The sequence below is a fragment of the Peromyscus leucopus genome, chromosome 1 (genome assembly GCF_004664715.2).
Source record: "Peromyscus leucopus breed LL Stock chromosome 1, UCI_PerLeu_2.1, whole genome shotgun sequence".
In the NCBI taxonomy this organism is placed as follows: domain Eukaryota; kingdom Metazoa; phylum Chordata; class Mammalia; order Rodentia; family Cricetidae; genus Peromyscus; species Peromyscus leucopus.
This window is the reverse complement of record NC_051063.1, coordinates 129,122,486-129,140,119: the sequence shown is the minus strand read 5'-3', so window position 1 is coordinate 129,140,119 and position 17,634 is coordinate 129,122,486. Positions and strand designations below refer to the sequence as shown.

At 40.6% G+C, this 17,634-nt stretch overlaps 1 protein-coding gene across 7 annotated transcripts in view; it reads left to right on the top strand.

The window, feature by feature from the left end:
* The window catches only part of Gabra5 (gamma-aminobutyric acid type A receptor subunit alpha5), a 99,811-nt gene that overhangs the window by 47,400 nt on the left and 34,777 nt on the right, over positions 1-17,634 (top strand). For all 7 annotated transcript variants that reach the window (XM_028894673.2, XM_028894670.2, XM_028894671.2 and 4 more), the window contains one exon: positions 7,573-7,655. In XM_028894673.2, coding sequence (XP_028750506.1) covers positions 7,573-7,655 — 83 coding nt within the window. The remainder of the gene's footprint in view (positions 1-7,572; positions 7,656-17,634) is intronic.

Genomic DNA, 17,634 nt, shown 5'->3' with positions numbered 1-17,634 from the left:
GTCGAGACATGTGGATCTGATGGCCCCAGGTACCAGAACTGGAAGGTAATCTTTGTCCTGGCGTCAGGACTCCATGAGGGACATGTTCACGCACACCAGCATTTCCAGCTGAGACCAGATGTATTCTGCTACCTGGAATGTTCAAGCCTTGTGTGTGTGTGATACATCCTATCTTCTGCATCTCCAAATCCTGCTAGTGTTCAGACAGGTAGCATCCTGGTGCCTAAAAAGTTATCTGTACATTTGGCTCATCTTTATAAGGACTACTACGGCTAGAAGATTATTATTAGCAAAATAACTAATTTCTTTTCCATGGCAGCAATCATTAGATATTCAGAGAAGATTTAAAATGTCCCCAAATATCACCTGTATTCCTTGAGAGACACAGTAGCATTTGTATGGGTGGGCCATCTGCCCCCTTCACAGTTGCTGCTGGTATGCATGTCAGTCACTGACCACACACCTTGTTCAAGGTGTCTGCTTATTACCAGGATCTGAGTTCTCCATTGTACTGAGGACTCTGGGCCAGAATGCTTGCTCCACATGAGTGCTATGTTTGAGCTCCCAGCATAAGAACACCAGGGGCTGCTGCCTAACAGTTCAGCTGGCCATTCCTTCACTAATATCACTGAAGTTTTGTTCCCTGGCAAGTACTTTGGTATCCCCCTATTCTGCTTTAACAAGTTACCTCAAACTTGGTGATATTTTTACATGAGCTTATGACCTCACAGCACTGGAGGCCAGAGTCAGAAGTGAGGCTGCCAGTGGCAATGTCGGGCTACTTGGCAAATTTGCTTTCTGTTTGTATTTCCCTACATTTTTTTTTTCAATTTAGGCTTCATGCATGCCCTGACATATGGTTCTAGTGCATTCCAACCTCTGCTTGCATCACTGTGCCTCACTTTCTGACAATAATACTTTAGCCCCTTCCTATGAGAAAACTTGTAATTGATGGCACTGAACCCACCCAAATAATCCAATTCCTATGTCAAAGGCCCAAGTCCCTCATACTTTAAATACTCCCTCTGCTCTGTGTGGAAACATACGGTTAGGAGGCTTAGCACTGAAGCCATTTGTATACCCCATCTTGTACCCCCATTTGTTCTAAGTCATTGGTCTCTGATCCCTACTCCTTTATTCTGATCATTTGGAGGCTCTTGCCAAAGGGTGTCCAATCACAACACCTTTAGTTTTTAGCTTGTTAGTTCCTGGTAAGGAATATAATAGTTATAGCAGAGACATGCTAAAAGTGTCAATGTCATCAAATGTAGCTTCATTGTTAATAATTTTCCCTCCATCTCTTTTCTCCTCATGATTTACAATGAGAAGTAGAAAGAAATGAAGCAACTTCTTCCAGATGATGAGTACCCAATTTCATCACAGTACTCATATGCAGTGATGTTGTAACAAAACGCCACAAACTTAGATACTTAACTCAGTACAAGTTCATTTTCTTACTGTTTTAGAAACCATAAATCAAAAACTGGTTTCACTGACAGGAAGTGAAGATGTTGACAGGACCATACTCCCTCTGGAGGCTCAGAGAAGCACTGCTATCATTTTTCAGAGCTATGTCTTTTGCATTTCTTTCCCAGGGTCCTTGCCTGAGTCTTCAAGCTAACAGTGTAGAGACTCACATTCTTCTATTTTCACGTTTGCTCTTCTGCATGGTCTCATCTCTCTCCTCTCTCTCCCAAGAACTCCTGTGATGACTTGGGGTCCACCTTGATGGCCTATCCATCTCAAGACAGCCGATTCACATCCACAAAGACATTCTCTTACTAGTGGGAACATTTACATGCAGAGGGATTAAGGATTACCTTGGGAGGTGTTATTTAGCTTACTACATCCTGTACAAATTCTGCATCCCTGTTACTGTAGATACTACTCACCTGTGTGCTTTGCCACCATACAACAGGATCTGCTTTCTCAGTTTTCAGTAGCTCTATATTTGCTTCAGAATTTGCCAAATGGCACTTAGCTATACTATTTCTACCAACAGTGGCCATTGACAGTTCTCCACCTGCTTCTCACCACTTGTCTTAGTTACTTTTCAATTACATGGCTAATGCAACATATAAAAGCTTATTTGCGGCTTACAGCTTCAAAAAGTGAGACCATGACCATCATGACAGCAGGCAGGCAGGCATGGTTCTGGATCAGTAGCTGAGAGCTTACATCTGATTCACTAACAGGAGACAGAGATAGCTAACTGGGAATAGCATGGGCCATTGAAACTGCAAAGCCCACACCTAATAACACACCTCCTCTGGCAAGACCATACCCTCTCATCCTTCTTATACAGTTCCACCAACTGGGGATCAAGTGTTCAAACATGAACCTATGGGGACTATTCTCATTCCACCACACCACTGCAGAGTCATTAGTTATTCATAGTCTATTCATCCCAGGAAACCTGTCAGCCCATTACTAAAGCCATTTCCATATTTCCAGGACATTGTTAAAGTAATGCATCTTCTCTGGGTACCAAATTTGTATCTGTTTCCTACAAATCATCACAAATGTATTTGCTTAAAACACACAAAGTCTATTGACTTATAGTTCAGGAGGTCAGGAGCCACAGTCTCATGGGGCTAAAATCAAAGTGTTGGCCAGTTGCATTGATTCTGGGAGCTCCAGAGGAGAATCTTGTCTCATCTAGTTCCCGAAAGACCCCTACATTTCTGAACTCTTGGCCTCATACTCAGATCTGCTTCTATCTCGGCATCTCCCCCTGAGACTCCAACTCTTTCATTCCACCTGAAAGGACCCACGGGATGAGACTGGTCGAATTGGACAATGTAGGGTGATCTCCCTACCCTGAGAACCTTAAGTTAATTACATCTGCAACGAACCTTCTGTCATATGAGGCAAGTAGTCCTAGGTTTGGGAGAGCTGTGCATTTTCTTGATGTTTCCAGTGCTGCCTGCCTCTTCTCTGCACATCTTCTGCTGCAGCATTTCCATGGAAACAGGAAAGTCTTCAATTTTCAGTCACCTGATTGTCATTGAAGTCCCTATCTTGTTTAACCCTTTGTTTTATACCTATGTTTTTCAGAGTATAAAAATCAACTGTTATCTTTCTTTTCCAAATGGGAAGACTGGACTAAAGAAGTTAGGCATTTTTACAAATATTGCACAGTTAATGATAAAGCTACTCTGGGGCCGGGCGGTGGTGGCACGCGTCTTTAATCCCAGCACTCCGGGGGCAGAGGCAGGCAGATCTCTGTGAGTTTTATGCAAGCCTAGTCTACAGAGCGACATCCTGGACAGGCACCAAAACTACACAGAGAAACCCTGTCTCAAAAAAAAAAAAAAAAAAAAAAAAGCTACTCTCTGGGACTGGGTGCCTTTGCCTAGACTAAAGTACCTTTCACATGTGAGAGACCCTTTGGCCAAACAGGAACCCAAGTTAGTGAATTTGGGGTCCTAAGCTCCCAATCGTGACATTAAAAACCAATAGGGAACAATGATCTTCACTTGCAAAGTGCTATTTTCCTTCTCTTAAAATTAAGTTGTTGTGCAGACATCATGCCCCATTTGTTAATGCTTGAATTGCCTTAGCAGAATTTAGAAGTAAAATAGAAATTGGACCTTTGGAAAACAAATACCGTGTGCCTGTATTTTCCAGTAATTCAACAATTTTCTGCTAGAGGCATGATTCTGAACCCTCTGAGTTTCATTTACTATAGCTAAAAACGTTAAGGCTTTGTATAGGTCACTTAGCTGGCTCCTTTGGTCTATGACAGTCAGCCCCTCCATTAGAAGGTCTGAGCTGAACTCCATGTGGAGGCTAGTTACCTTTCAGTGTATTCTCTTCTGTGTCCGCAAGCTCAGATAAGAAGAGTACCTCTATCCAGAAAAACTCAGGCTATTTGTTCAATGTGTAAAAATAGCAGAAATATAAATTTATTGCATTTGTTCTTGAGGGATTCATTTGAACAATTGCCATCTGTTAGCAGGCAGAGACCATTACTGGTAAAGTAGCTGTCCGGAGGCTTCAGACTGATTATAAGGTATGAGTAATTACTAAGATGCTAGTTATATTATACAAACCACTGTTGTATGTAGGTTTGCTAGAACCATTTTTTACAGAGTCTTTAAATCATATCTAACTACATCCTGTCTACTGGTCTCTGCACACATTTTTCATTTCCCTCTGCCCCCTGCAGTATGTAAGTGACATTTCCATTCTCACAATATGCTAAAGGAAGATTCCTGTTGAGCATCTCTTGCCAAAAATCTACTTTAAACTGTGCTAGTACAGTGATTTTCTGCAGGTGGACAGCTCTTGGGTGCAAGTATCTGCAGTGGACCCCACAAAGGCAGCCAGAGCACTCTGGTCCTCCTTTATGCCTCTGAGATTGGCCAGCAACAAAGAAGAAATATACCAGGGATGGACAGAGTGTCCAAGCTTGGAATCTTCTTTGTACGGGATCTATTTTGACATTTGGAGCCAAACTACATAGATTCTAAGTTCTAGACCCACCATGGCCATATGAACAAAACAAAACCAGAACAGAGTGTGGAGGCCCACAACGGTTTCCTAGTGACATCTGAGTTTGCTTTACCCAGCATGGCTGCATTAGATAATTGCTTGACTATGTGTATGGTTACCAGGTAATTGGAAGGATCTGCACTTGGCTGTGCTAGCGGAAGGTCTTTTGCTCCACCCATTGGCATTCTTATAAAAGATCCTTTAGAAAATATAGGAGGGGCCGGTGGATATTGATACAGGCTCTCTCAAGGCTATCCTGTGTTTCTATCTGTTTCTCTCCCCTGTATCTTTCTATCTAATATCTCTTATGCCTCAGTCCTCAAGAGTACCCTGGGGATAAAGTGGGGGCAATTCCCCTACAACAGAAGAATGGGGAATGGGACTTCAATATTCACCATGTCTATGACTAAGTTGAGGACTCAGCTTCCAGGCAGCCTGCACACCAATGGGAAGCTGAGTGTTTGCTGGAGTAGGAACCAGTTAAGAGAGCTGGTTGACACGTAAATGGCCAGAGATGTGCCCTTGTGGAAAGGGAAAGGGGGCCCGTGAAGTTGTCATTCATGTCATGCATGTCGTTAAAGGGTGACATAGAGCTAGGTGTGCTAGTTGAAGTCTTTTGTGCTGTAGCTGGCTCACCTGAACCACCCTCTCCCCTCGCACTGCTCCCAGTGTCCCTGGCAGAGTGGAAGCCCAGAGTCACAAAACTCCCACAGTCCTCTCCTTTTCTGTGGTCACTGTTACATGTTGCTTGCTGCTGTTATTGTGGCTTCTAGTTCCATACTGAGTCTCTCTTTTCATTGTTGCTTTCTCTGATACATCTCCTAAGTTTACTAACAGCCACAGACAGCAGCTTTATGATCATTTGATATGATTCATTCTAGTGTCCCTGAAGACAAGTCACTCATATGTTAAATACATGTTTGTTTGTTTTTTTAAATTAGTCTCTCAGCTGTGCAGTGGTGACACATGCCTTTAATCCCAACACTCGGGAGGCAGAGGCAAGCGGATCTCTGTGAGTTTGAGGCCAGCCTGGTCTACAGAGTGAGTTCCAGGAAAGGCGCAAAGCTACACAGAGAAACCCTGTCTCGAAAAACCAAAAAATAAAAAAAGTCTCTCAAAGTCATGACTGTGAGAAGGATTAGTGATGTGGGAGATAGTTCTGCTCAAGTGTGTAGAAAGGTGCATTTTTGTACCAAGATCAGAAAGCAATGTGTACACACATGGAAAAACTCCAGATGACATATACCAGATGAAATGTTAAGTGAATGAGACCTTCTGAACTTTTGTGGTTTTATGTATATCCTCTGCTCTATGAGTGCGTGCAGAGTGTCATCTTCAAAGCCATCTCTACATCTGAACCTGAGAATGATAACTGGTAGTATATTTGGTCACCCTGTACTCATGGCCCTTGGTGACTCACTCTCTCCCTGGGATTTGTCCTGCAGAACAGTGTCAAAGAGTTTTCTCTTCTGACAGGTGTATGCTTTTACCCTGCCTGTCCAGTGAATGGCTAAATTGGCTATTTAGGCTTCAGTGACCACCTGTGATTGATGCTACCAATTTAAAACACCAGACTAATCTGTTTTAACAAAACGAAGTGATAAAGGCAAAAATGCATGTTTTTGCATTTCATTTGCATCCCCTGAGCATGAACTTCTCTACTTTATATAACAAGCAATGGACAGCAATAAGCTATTTATTTTCTGCTCTAACAACAGAATTATAACATGCATAGTAAGTCAAATGTTTAATATTTTATGTAATTAATTTAATTTTAAATAATGAGAAAGAGCATAAGAAACAGAAAATAAGCTTATTAGTGTAATTTAGAATTTTGCCTGTAGAGACATAAATGCATGTGTATTGTTGTTTTCATTGTATAACAAAATGCCTGATGCTAGGTAATATACAAAGAAATTTATTTAGCTCTTGCTGTGGAAGCTGAAGAATCCTAGGACATTTTCGTCAGCTCTCTAGTGAGGTCTCCATGGTGATGATACAGCAGTGGCAGGAAAATATGTTGGAGAAAATGGTGGGATGGGAAACCAAAGGAATTCAAAGGCTAGCTTGGCACTCTGTAGCAATCTACTCGAGGAAATTACTGGAGCTGTTCAAGAATTAAATTAATTTTTCTTAAAGTGGTTTCCTACACGACATAATCATTATCCACTGGGTCTCCCTTCTTAAAGACTCTATCAACTCTATACTACCACACTAATGATTTCTACCATATAAACCTCTGGGGAGCCCACTCCACTATGTTTGTCCTCCAGCATCCACACACTGTGGAGTACTGTAAGTATACCATCTTACGGAGCAGAGTCTGCAGTCATAGGTTAGGTACTAGATGTTTTAGGAGCCTCTCTGTAGGCAGAGGCCATCAGCTTGAGCTCCACTCATGACTCTGCCACTGAGTAACTCTACATTCTGGCCCTTGCTCCATCTGTGACATCCTATGGTAGCTGTGGTGACCTCCATATGCTACCATAGTGATGGAAGTTAATGTGGCCAGAGCATTCCCACAATGCCTGTTGTGGCAGGAGCAGCCACAGCCATCAGCATTGTGGTCAGTGACATTCTTACATGGGAGACTAGATTTGAATTAAAAGGGTAATAATCAGGCTGTACCAGAAAATTGCTACTGCAATACAAGTTCCTTTGTGACCCATTAAGCAATGAAAAACTCAGGTTCTGGTAAAGATTTGACTGTACACTTGCCTTACATTTGTATTTTTTGAATGTGTAAACTATTTAAGAAAATAAATGTCTTTTTAGCGTTGTCAAAGAACACATGTTAGATGATGATGAACAAGGGGTAGGAAGTGGTAACTCATCATTGGAAAGGCACTGTAGATAGCTTTATGAGCAGTGATGTATGTGTAGGCATACACATCAGGCCACTGGTTTCCTGAGTGCTTTGGTTCACCCCTTCACTCCCAGCGACATTCATAGCACAAACATGTAATGGAGTGGGAACAGTTAGGTAATTTCCTACAAATATGAGTCAAACTTTTAATACAAATGGATTTATGAAAGGAAGAGCAGGCCATTTAACCATATCTTTTTATTTTACAGCCTGACTATCTCTGCTGAGTGTCCAATGCAGCTTGAGGACTTCCCGATGGATGCCCATGCTTGTCCCCTGAAATTTGGCAGTTGTAAGTCGTTATCACCTGTAAGAGTTGTGGGTGTGCTTTGGGGTTATCTCCCCATTCATTCAGAACTTGGCTCAGTCTGTGACTGCATGTGGTGGGATGTAGTTTATCTGGAGGTTCTGGGTGTCTATTATTCTCCACATGTGGTCTATATGAGAAATGGAACTGTGAGCATCCATCATAGATCAGGGTAAGCTGGTAATGTGTGAAAACACAGAACAGTCTAGAATGTGTACTTCTGAAGTGGAAGTGTTTCCTCATATCATTGTTAGCAGCCTCTCTTCCCTGTGGTTTGCATGCCTCAGGTTACAGTCCTCAGTTTCAAGTACCCAGTCAGTGATTTTTTTTTTATTGCATTTCAATGCTAACTCTCTTGTAGACTGTTTGGTAAGGGTTGTGATCTTCTCTTTCATGTGCATAATCTCTAACTATTCAGAACACTCACATTATAAGTCAGTGTTACTTGAGTAATTAGTCAAATCAAAATGCCTTAGGTATGTACTTCTCAAATCTGGTGGCTATCCCTGGTTTCCAGCCACTCTGACAAAAGATGTAATGGTGCCCCATTCCCTGTGTGTGAAGGTTGGAACTGAGCTGACCTGAACTTCCTGTCCTCTTTTCCATCTGTGCTCATCTGACCTGACACTCTTCCAGTTTCATCTCTTTCTTCATCCTAGTGTCCTGAAGATGCTAGGAAAGTACTTTCCCATAGGCTGTAAATCTCACTTTCTTCTTCCTTTTCATTTTGACACACAGTCTCATTAAGGCTGCCCTGCATGAACTCTCTGTATAGGCTACCCTTGATCCTGTATCCCTCCTGCTTTAGTTTTCAAAGTCCCTGGCATTACAGACCCATGCAACAGATGGTTTAAGGTTGCATTTTCAAAAACAGACTGTCCTTTTTGAAAAGTAGGAGGCACTGAATTTTGAATACTCTACCCGTTGGCCAAGTACCTGTGACATTATTCAGGCTGCTGAAGCTTCCAAAATCAATGCAGCCACCATTCATCCCACCATGGGATGAAAGATTTGGACATGGGTGTACTCAGGTCACCTTTGTTCTTGCTGCTTTCAAGCCCTTTGGCTTTTGATAGATTACTTATGATATGTTTTGGTGTGAATTTCTTTGTCTTTTGAGAGGCAGGAGCATCTTTTTGGCTTCCTGGGTCTGTTATGGCATCTCTTTCTCTTCATCTAGATATGCCAGTGGCCCTTCTGTCTTCTGAAGCTTCAACATGTTGGGCCACTTGATGGTGTCTTATGAGTCTCCTCAATGTCTTTCTCTCTCATTCTTTTGTGGTTTTGCACCTTTGGGGGAACAATTTCCAAGGGTGTATCTTCAACTTCACCAGTTATTTCTTGTACTTTATCTAGTCTGCTGTTGGTTGGTTCACTTTATTTACTTTTTCAGTCCAGGTGTTCTTTTCCTGCTCCGTTATTTCTGTGTAATACACTTGTATTTTTTGTCTCTGTTGAAATGTTACTTGGTATATGTGCTACTTCTCTGACCTTGGTGAACATCTTAATACAAGGCCTATTTCAAAGACATTGGCAAGTAAGTCATGCAACTTCATTTCATTTGAGTCTGTTTTTAATCTTGTTCCATTCTTGGAATATATTTCCTTAATTTCATTATTTTTCACTATTTCTTTAATTATATTGGTGAATACCTTACACAAACCACCAGTTTTTTATTATTATTTAGCTTTCTGTCATTATAACAAAATATTTGACATAACCAACTTATAAACACACAAAAAGTGTATTTTGGATCACATTTTCAAGGTTGTAGTGTGACCATTTGTTTTCCCTGGGTCTGTAGCAAGATGGCACGTCCTACTGTAATGCATGGCAGAAAAAACCAATCACATTATAAGACAGAGAGTGAAGAGAAAAGGAAATATGTGGATTCCACAATTTCTTCAAGGACCTACCTTCCGTGACTTAAGTACTTCCTAATTCCACCAGTTCACAGCACTTAATGTAAGATGAAACAGAAACCTGTCCTTGGGGAAAAACATAGAAATGGCTGCATGCACGCTCTTATCAGGTACGTTGCAGAAGCTGTGAAATCTAGACTGAACATATAGTATACTACAATATAAATATGATATTTATGATAGCTAAATATGATATTTATGATAGTTATATGTGTAAATATGATATTTTTCCTTTATATTAAAAGAAAATATGTTCTATATTTAAATTATACACACACACACACATATACACATACACACACATATTTGTACGTAGTTACTTGGCAGGGTTCAGGCTTCACTCTAAGCCTTTCCTGGCTTCAGAGTCTTGGTGAGGTGGAGGTCTGGGGGTGTCTGTGTGCATCTACGTACATCACATTTCCAGCTTTTGTCTGGGACTCTTCCAGCTGGGCTGCTCTGATGGCACAGACTCTTCAGCAGGACAAAGGAATTCTGCCTGGACTGCCTTGCAGCATTGACTTACAGCCTCCTTCCTGTGTCAGCTCCTCTCAGTATTTCCAGTGCAGGGTCCCCCTCCAGTGCCCTAAGAGTGATTTCTTACGGGAGTCCAGACAATAATCATGGTCATGGTTGCCTGATCTCTGCTCTCTGCCATTCCTGGAAGTGAATCTTTCTGACCCAAATGGTTTCATTATGGATTACCCTATGCTTCCAAAAGGAGGCCTGGTTAAGAGAGATAAGTATGTATGATAAATGAAACATTGGGTGGAAGGAAATCATTCATCTTTTTTTAAGCTTTTACCGTCAAGTGCTACATTGCAATTATGGTGTCCATTTCTTTGGAGGCATGACATAAAGAGCTGTCACCAGTATTTCTCAGAATCACTTGCCAGTGGCAGTGAACACCAGTGTTTATGATGAGGTGCCATTGAGTCTGAAGTTCCCCAGGTAGGTCATCTAAGACTACTGAATCCCATGCCTGAAGGAACAGTAATTGGTCATATCTCTAGAAGAACATTAACTGTAGTTTAAATTTATACTGCTCTTTATATATGAAGATTATGCTTTGATTTGACCAAAAACAAAACACAAAGACTATTTTTGCCACACCGAGAGACTGCTCTCGTCACTGGCTAGATGATTTCAGGCCACTGTGATCCCAGATTTAATGGCAATGACGTGCAGGACAGACTACTCAAAGGCAATTTTGGATAAAGAAAAGTATTTGACAGCCTAATTTTTTTCATCACTAAAATTATTTCATACTTGTCAGGCAACCAACGGCAGGGAAATCACTTCCCACACTCACAGATGCATACATGCCTAATGGAGCCTGCTCACCCTGCATCAGGACAGTAAATAATATGAACATTGCACATAGGGCAAAGTGAGCAGGGGCAATTCCTGACCTCAGTAGACATTGGAGATTGCCTTGTCAGTGCCCTTTAATATTCTTGATATTGTGAAGATGAATTTGATTTGATTATAGTGTTGATTATTTACTGACATTATCTGATATTATCACCACTGCATTATGCAAACCATCATATAACATGTTTATATACAATTGACTGAGAGCAACAAAATTATAGAAAACTTACCCTTTCTCAGCTCATAAGCTTTGCGTTCAGAACACATTTATTTTAAGAGAAGAAATGCTATTCAATTAAATGTGTTTTTATTTGTCTTTTATCTTTTAGATTTGCTAAAAAAGAATAGATGCTTAGCCAACTTGTTCACTTATACTACTTATGCATGTGAACACGCAGAAGCTAAATGTGCAAGCATAATGAGTTTAAATTACCCAATTCAACAGTCTTTGCTATTAGGAGACAAAAGAATGCAAATGTGTGTCTCTCTTCTGCAGAGCCACATGCTCAGGTTTCTCTGGTTTATGTAGAGCAGAAGGGAGCCAGCCACCAATCAGTGCTGCCTCTCCTGTCAGTGTTGAGATTAGTCCTAGTTTATAGAAAAGGCTTCCTAGACTGTAAGGAAGTTACTTAGGGATAATGGCATGGCTCCCATCTGCCATGTTCCAATCCAGACTATTTGAAAAAGAAGAAGAAAGGTCCTTATACTTTTGTTCATTGTTTTCTTAGAATGGTGCATTAAGTATCAGTTTAAATTATCAGATAAGAATTGGAGAGTTACAAACTTACAACTAGAAGCTCCTTTCACGAAGGAATGGGCTACACATCTCATGCTATGAGCTTTTAGTGCATCCCAAGTATGGATTCCTGACCCTGCTCTTGTATTCAAGATATGCAGGGCCGAGTGGCTCCACAATTTCAGAAAGCCAAATACATGAGGTCTAGAAACATACCGAAGTCTTAACATGTGTGTGTCAAGTTTAGATTTGTTAAGTAATCATGCTGACACACTAGTTAATTTTGACTTTCATTGTGGTCTGAATGATTATGCTTCCTCCCATTCATGTTTGGAAACCTAATTCCCAATTTATCAGGGATAATGTTAGGGGGGCCTTTGGGAGGGGATTATATCGTGAGGATGGAGCCTTGAGGAGGAGGATTAGTGTCTTTAATAAAGAGCACCAGGGAGAGCTCTTATCCTTTCTGCCCAATGAGGACATAGCAAAAAAATAAGGGAAACAATTTCTAGGAGTCTAAAACACTGCTTAAAAGATGCTTTGTGCGCCCTGAATCTGTTTGGGCTGTTAGATTGTCATTAGTCACATTGTTCACTAGCAACATTTATATTTTTAAATGTTTATGAAAATATTAAGACATTCATTCCTCACAACTCTGGAGACTGGGAAGGCCAAGGTCCAGTTGCCATCAGAATGTTACCTGGGAAGGGCTTGCTTCCCCTTCATCCAAGCCTGTGTTTTTGCTATACTTCAAGGAGTAGAAGGAACAAGAAATTTCTTTGTAGCTGTTTTATCACGGTACAGATCCTATCTTGAGGACTCTATCACATAGCATATTCAAGACCTAAAAGCCTGCCTCCCCAGGATGCTAGTCCAGTATGAGTTTTGAAAGACTGCGCAGCCACTGGACATGGCAAGCTCTCAGCACTCTACCAAGTGCAGTGAGACAATTAGAACCAAGACCACACACTTTCCTGGAGGACCTGATTATGAATGCACATTGCTAACTGGACTTTGTGCAGTTAGAAGAAGCCACTGGGGTTCACAGATGCTAAAGCTATTTCCCAATGGACATCATGTTTTGAAGTGAACCTGGTAGAACCCATAGAAAAGAGAGGCCAATGGGAAGGAGGGCAGAGTACCAGTGGAGGCCAAAGAACACAAGAAAGCTGCCGTGAAATAAGCCAATCATAGAAAGACAGAAGCTATGTGATCTCACTCTGGAAATGTCATTCTCCTAAAAACAGAGAGAAAGGATCATATATACATATTTCCACATTGCAAAAAATAGCATTTTTGTAAAAAATGACAAACTACCTGACTGACTCTGTGTTTAATGCATACCTAGTCAAAATGCTATAAGTACACTTAAAAACAAGAGAAGGCTCATTTGAGAAAATGAAGTGTAGTACCACAGCTCCAACAGGAAGGGCCATGAATAGGAAGTGCACAGTGGTAGCAGAGTTGGTGACATCCATTGAGCCAAGAAAGAGTATATTGACAAGGCGGTTCATGGGGGTGAAAAAAGAGGAAGGGATTGCCATGAGGAAGATAGAAGGCAGTCAGAAATGATAGCGTTTTGGAATAATAGTGACCAGGAAGGAAAACTCAAATGTGTAGGATAAAGGAGGGTCATTTTTAAATGATTGCAGCATGGTATAAATACCATGTGACTTGGAAAACAGTTTTTCCTGAGAGATTGGATGTGACCAGAAGCAGCTCTGTTAGGTTGGTCTATGATGAACAGAACATTGCACACACAACTTCCCCATCTGTGGGAGCCCATTCTCAGGTTCCTTGTGGCTTTACCCAGCAGGTCTGAAGAGAGGATGATCAGAACCACGGGCCTGAGTGCAGGTGTCTGAGATGGTCTGCACTTGGCTGTGCTGGGGGAGGAGGTCTTTTGCTCCACCCCTTGGCATCTCTATAAAAACCCTGGGGCAGAGACAGTCGGGGCCATTGGAATAGGTTCCAGGCCCTCTCGAGGCTATCCTTTATTTTCTGTTTATCTCTGCAAGATTCTCCACTATAAATCCTTCTATCTAGTATTTCCTGCTGCTCGCACTCAAGAAAACTCTGGGGAACTGTGGGGGTGGTGGGTAAACGCCCCACACCCATCCATTGGTGGCCTGGCCTCCTGGCCTCCTGGCCCCCTTGCCCCTCTCCTTAAGAGAGCATTCTTTCCACAGGCTAGGTAGCAGTCCTTTTATTTTAATCCATGTGTGGTCTGACTGAGGCCCAGAAGAATGGAGAAGAGTATCACTGATTCTCTAATCATACTCAAAGCATCTTGCAAGGCCTTGAGTACCTTCTTGTGCTGCCGTCCATGACACTGATCTGCAGCTCAGATGGCAACAGTGAGACACTTGACCAGTTCACCCTCCTGCTTATCATTCTCTTACCTCTTAGCTGAGGCAGTGAGTCATTCACTGCCCACTGGACCAATGCTGTCTGATGGATCTCAAATAGGGATGCTGGCTCACTAGGATGAGAGATGCTATATTGATAGACATTTATCTTTTTGCAAAGTTTTTTTTACTACATTTTTGTGATTGATGTGCTGACTGTCAACGTGATTTCCAGCTGGGGGCACTGCAGAAATTCACAGACATGCTTGGTGTGTGGCATCAGGGGTTTCCTAACTCCCTGGATTGTTCTCTTGTCGCAGTATCCCAGTGCCCCAAATTCTGAGCTTTGTGAGCTTTCAGATTCGTGTTTCCCATGTAGTCACATCTCCCAGTAAATGTAGAACTGTGTTACTTCTCCTGGTTCAGGACAAGGGTAGAACACCTAGTCCCCTGTGAGAGGGTCTCTTAACAGCATAGGTCCCCTATGTAAGTGCTACCCCAGTTAGAGGCCAGCTGCAGAGTCTCTGCCTGTAGGCCAGTGCAACAAGGAGGAAATGCAGAAGAGGTGATGGGACAAGCAAGCACCACCAGTCAAAGCCAGCCTAGAAACAGCAGGAAGCAGAGGGTTGCTCCCTGCCCAAAGGGTATTCCCTTGTTGCCCTCCTTTGACCAGAGTCCAGCCAGACTGCTTTGTTCAAATCTGTGTCTGAGTTTCACAGACCTGCATTATGTAGGCTTCTGCAAAACACACACACACACACACACACACACACACACACACACACACACACACACTGTGTACAGATTTGTCAGAATAGCAGCCAATTTTTCAACAGAGACTTTAAAAGCCAGCAAGGCTTGGGCCAGTGTAATACAAGTTCTGAAACACCACACATACCAGCCCAGGTTTCTGTACACAGCAAAACCCTCTGTTATAGTAAGAGGAGAAAGAAAACTTTCCATGATAAAAGCAGGGTAAGCTGGTTGCACAGAAGATACTGGAAGGAACCCCTGGGACTAAAGAAAATAAATAAGTATATTCAAGAGTTGACAGTGAAAAAATGACAATGTTAGGACACTGGTTAAACAAAGGGAGACTAATACAACAAACACCATAAAACCAATACAATGACCACCAGAATCAACGCACATCTCTCAAAAATAACTTTGAACAGTTGTTATCTCAACTACCCAGTCAAAAGAAACAGACTGACTGGATGAAAATGATATCCATCATTTTGCTGCCTCTAGGAAACACACCTTATCACCAAGGAGAGAAGTTACCTTACAGTGAAAGAATGGGAAAAGTTATTCCAACCAAATGGAACCAGGAAACAACCAGAAGTTGCTGTTATAATAGCTGAAAAAACAGACTTCAAACAAAAACTAATCAGAGAGATCAAGAAGGATACTTCATACTGATCAAGGGAACAAGACATCAAGAGGACATTATAATCCAAAACATATATGTGTTAAGCTCTAGTGCATCCAGAGTCATAAAGTAAATGACACTAGACAAAAAAGCAATGGATCAACCCAACACCTTGATAGTAGGTAACTTTTAACAGAAATAATAGAACCAACTTACATCATAGAAGAAATGGACCTAACAGATATCTACAAAACAGTCCTTCCAAACAAGAGAGTACACATGATCAGAAGCTCAGGGAACCTTGTCTAAAATAGACCACATATTGTGACACAAAGTATCTCTCAACAAATGTAGGAAAATTATATTGTCTCATTATATCATTGCTGAGCACACTGAAACAAAATTATATAGCAAGAGCAATAGAAAACAGAAAATATACACATTGAGGTTGAACAACAGACTACTTAACGATGAATGGTCACTGAAGAAATAGAATATTTACTAGAATTAATGGAAATGAAAACACGATATACCAAAATGTTGAACCTTCACTGCATTTCAGGAGAAAGCTAACATAATCATGGTGTGTTATCTTTTTGATACATATTTATATTCTGTTTGCATGTATTTTACTGAGTGTACTTGAGTCTATGTTCATTGTGGCCTGTGGTTTTCTTTTTTGTTGTGTCTTTATCTGATTTGGGTATTTGTGTGATACTAACTTCATTGAAGGAGTTTGGCCATGCTCCTTATATTTCTATATTTTTGAAAAATTTAAGAAGAACTGTCTATAGATCGTTGGATATTTGTAGAATGCTGCTGAAAATCCATCTGGTTGGGGACTTATTTTTTAGCTGAAAGGATTTTATTACTATTTCACACCTCATTTGTTATGTGTTTGTTGTTGATGACCTCCAGGTGTAATTTTGGTAGTCTGGCTGAATTTAGAAGTTCATCCATTTCTTTTGGGGTTTTTTGTTTTGTTTTGTTTTGTTTTTTTGTTTGTTTTTCTTTTTTGGCCTTCATGGAGTACAGATTTTTTAAATATTCCCTTATAATATTCAAATTTTCTTTGGTGTCTGTTGTAATGTTTCCCTGTTTGTTACTGATTCTGTTGATTTAGTTCCTCTCTTTCTTCTGGTTAGTTGGGCCAAGCATCCGTCACTATTGTTTATCTTTTCAAAGAACCAACTCTTAGATTTGTTTATTCTTGTTATTGTTTTCTTTGTTTCTATTTCCTTGGTTTATTCTCTGAATTTTATTATTTCTTGCCATTGACTGGGTTTGAATTTGGTTTGTTCTTGCTTTTCCAACATTTTAAGTTTTATCATTTAGCCATTTATTTGTGCTTTTTCTGATTTTTTTTAATGTAGAAATTTAGAGGTATAAATTTCCCTCAAAAAACTGCTTTTAATGTGCAGCAAAGGTTTTGATGTGTTGTTTTGTGGTTTTATTTTCATTTAGTTCCAGGAAGTTTTTTCTTTATTTCTTGTTTTTTTCTTTGACCCATTCATTATTTAGTAATGAAAAACAAAGACAGTTAGCCAGAAGCAGAACTACAGAAACCAAAAAAGCAAAGTTAATACATTCAGAGACTTTCCCATAACTATGAATTTTGATGGATTAGGTCTTTGTTTTAGTTTTAGCAGATGGTGCTGTCAACTATTGAGTTTTCTAGCCTGGTAGGTACTTCCACCATAGAGTTAGTTGTGCTAAGGTCTTGGGGTCTACTAAGGTCTGGGGCCCTGTTACAATGAGTGTTTAATTTCCATGAATTTGTGTATGCACTAGAAGGTTTTGTTTATTGGTTGGTTTGGTTTGGCTGTCATCTTAAAGTTTTACTGCATTGTGCTCAAATACGATACAAGGAGTGAGTTCAACCTTTTTAATTTGTAAATGTCTGTTTTGTGTCCCCGGATATGTTCTATTTTAGAAAAGCTTCCATGTGCTCATGAGTAGACTGTGATTCTTTGGTGTTTAAATTTGGATATAATATTCTGTAGATATATGTTAAGTGCCTTTGATGTATAATGTCAATACATTCTGATGCTTCCTTCTTTATGTTTTGTCCAGATGGCCTGCCTATTGGGAAAAGTGGAGTATTATTTGATTGATATTAATCTGTGACTTTAAATCAAGTAGTAGATTTTTTTTATGAAATTGGGTCACCCCTGAGTTTGGTGCATATATATTTAGGATAGTAATATCTTCCTGA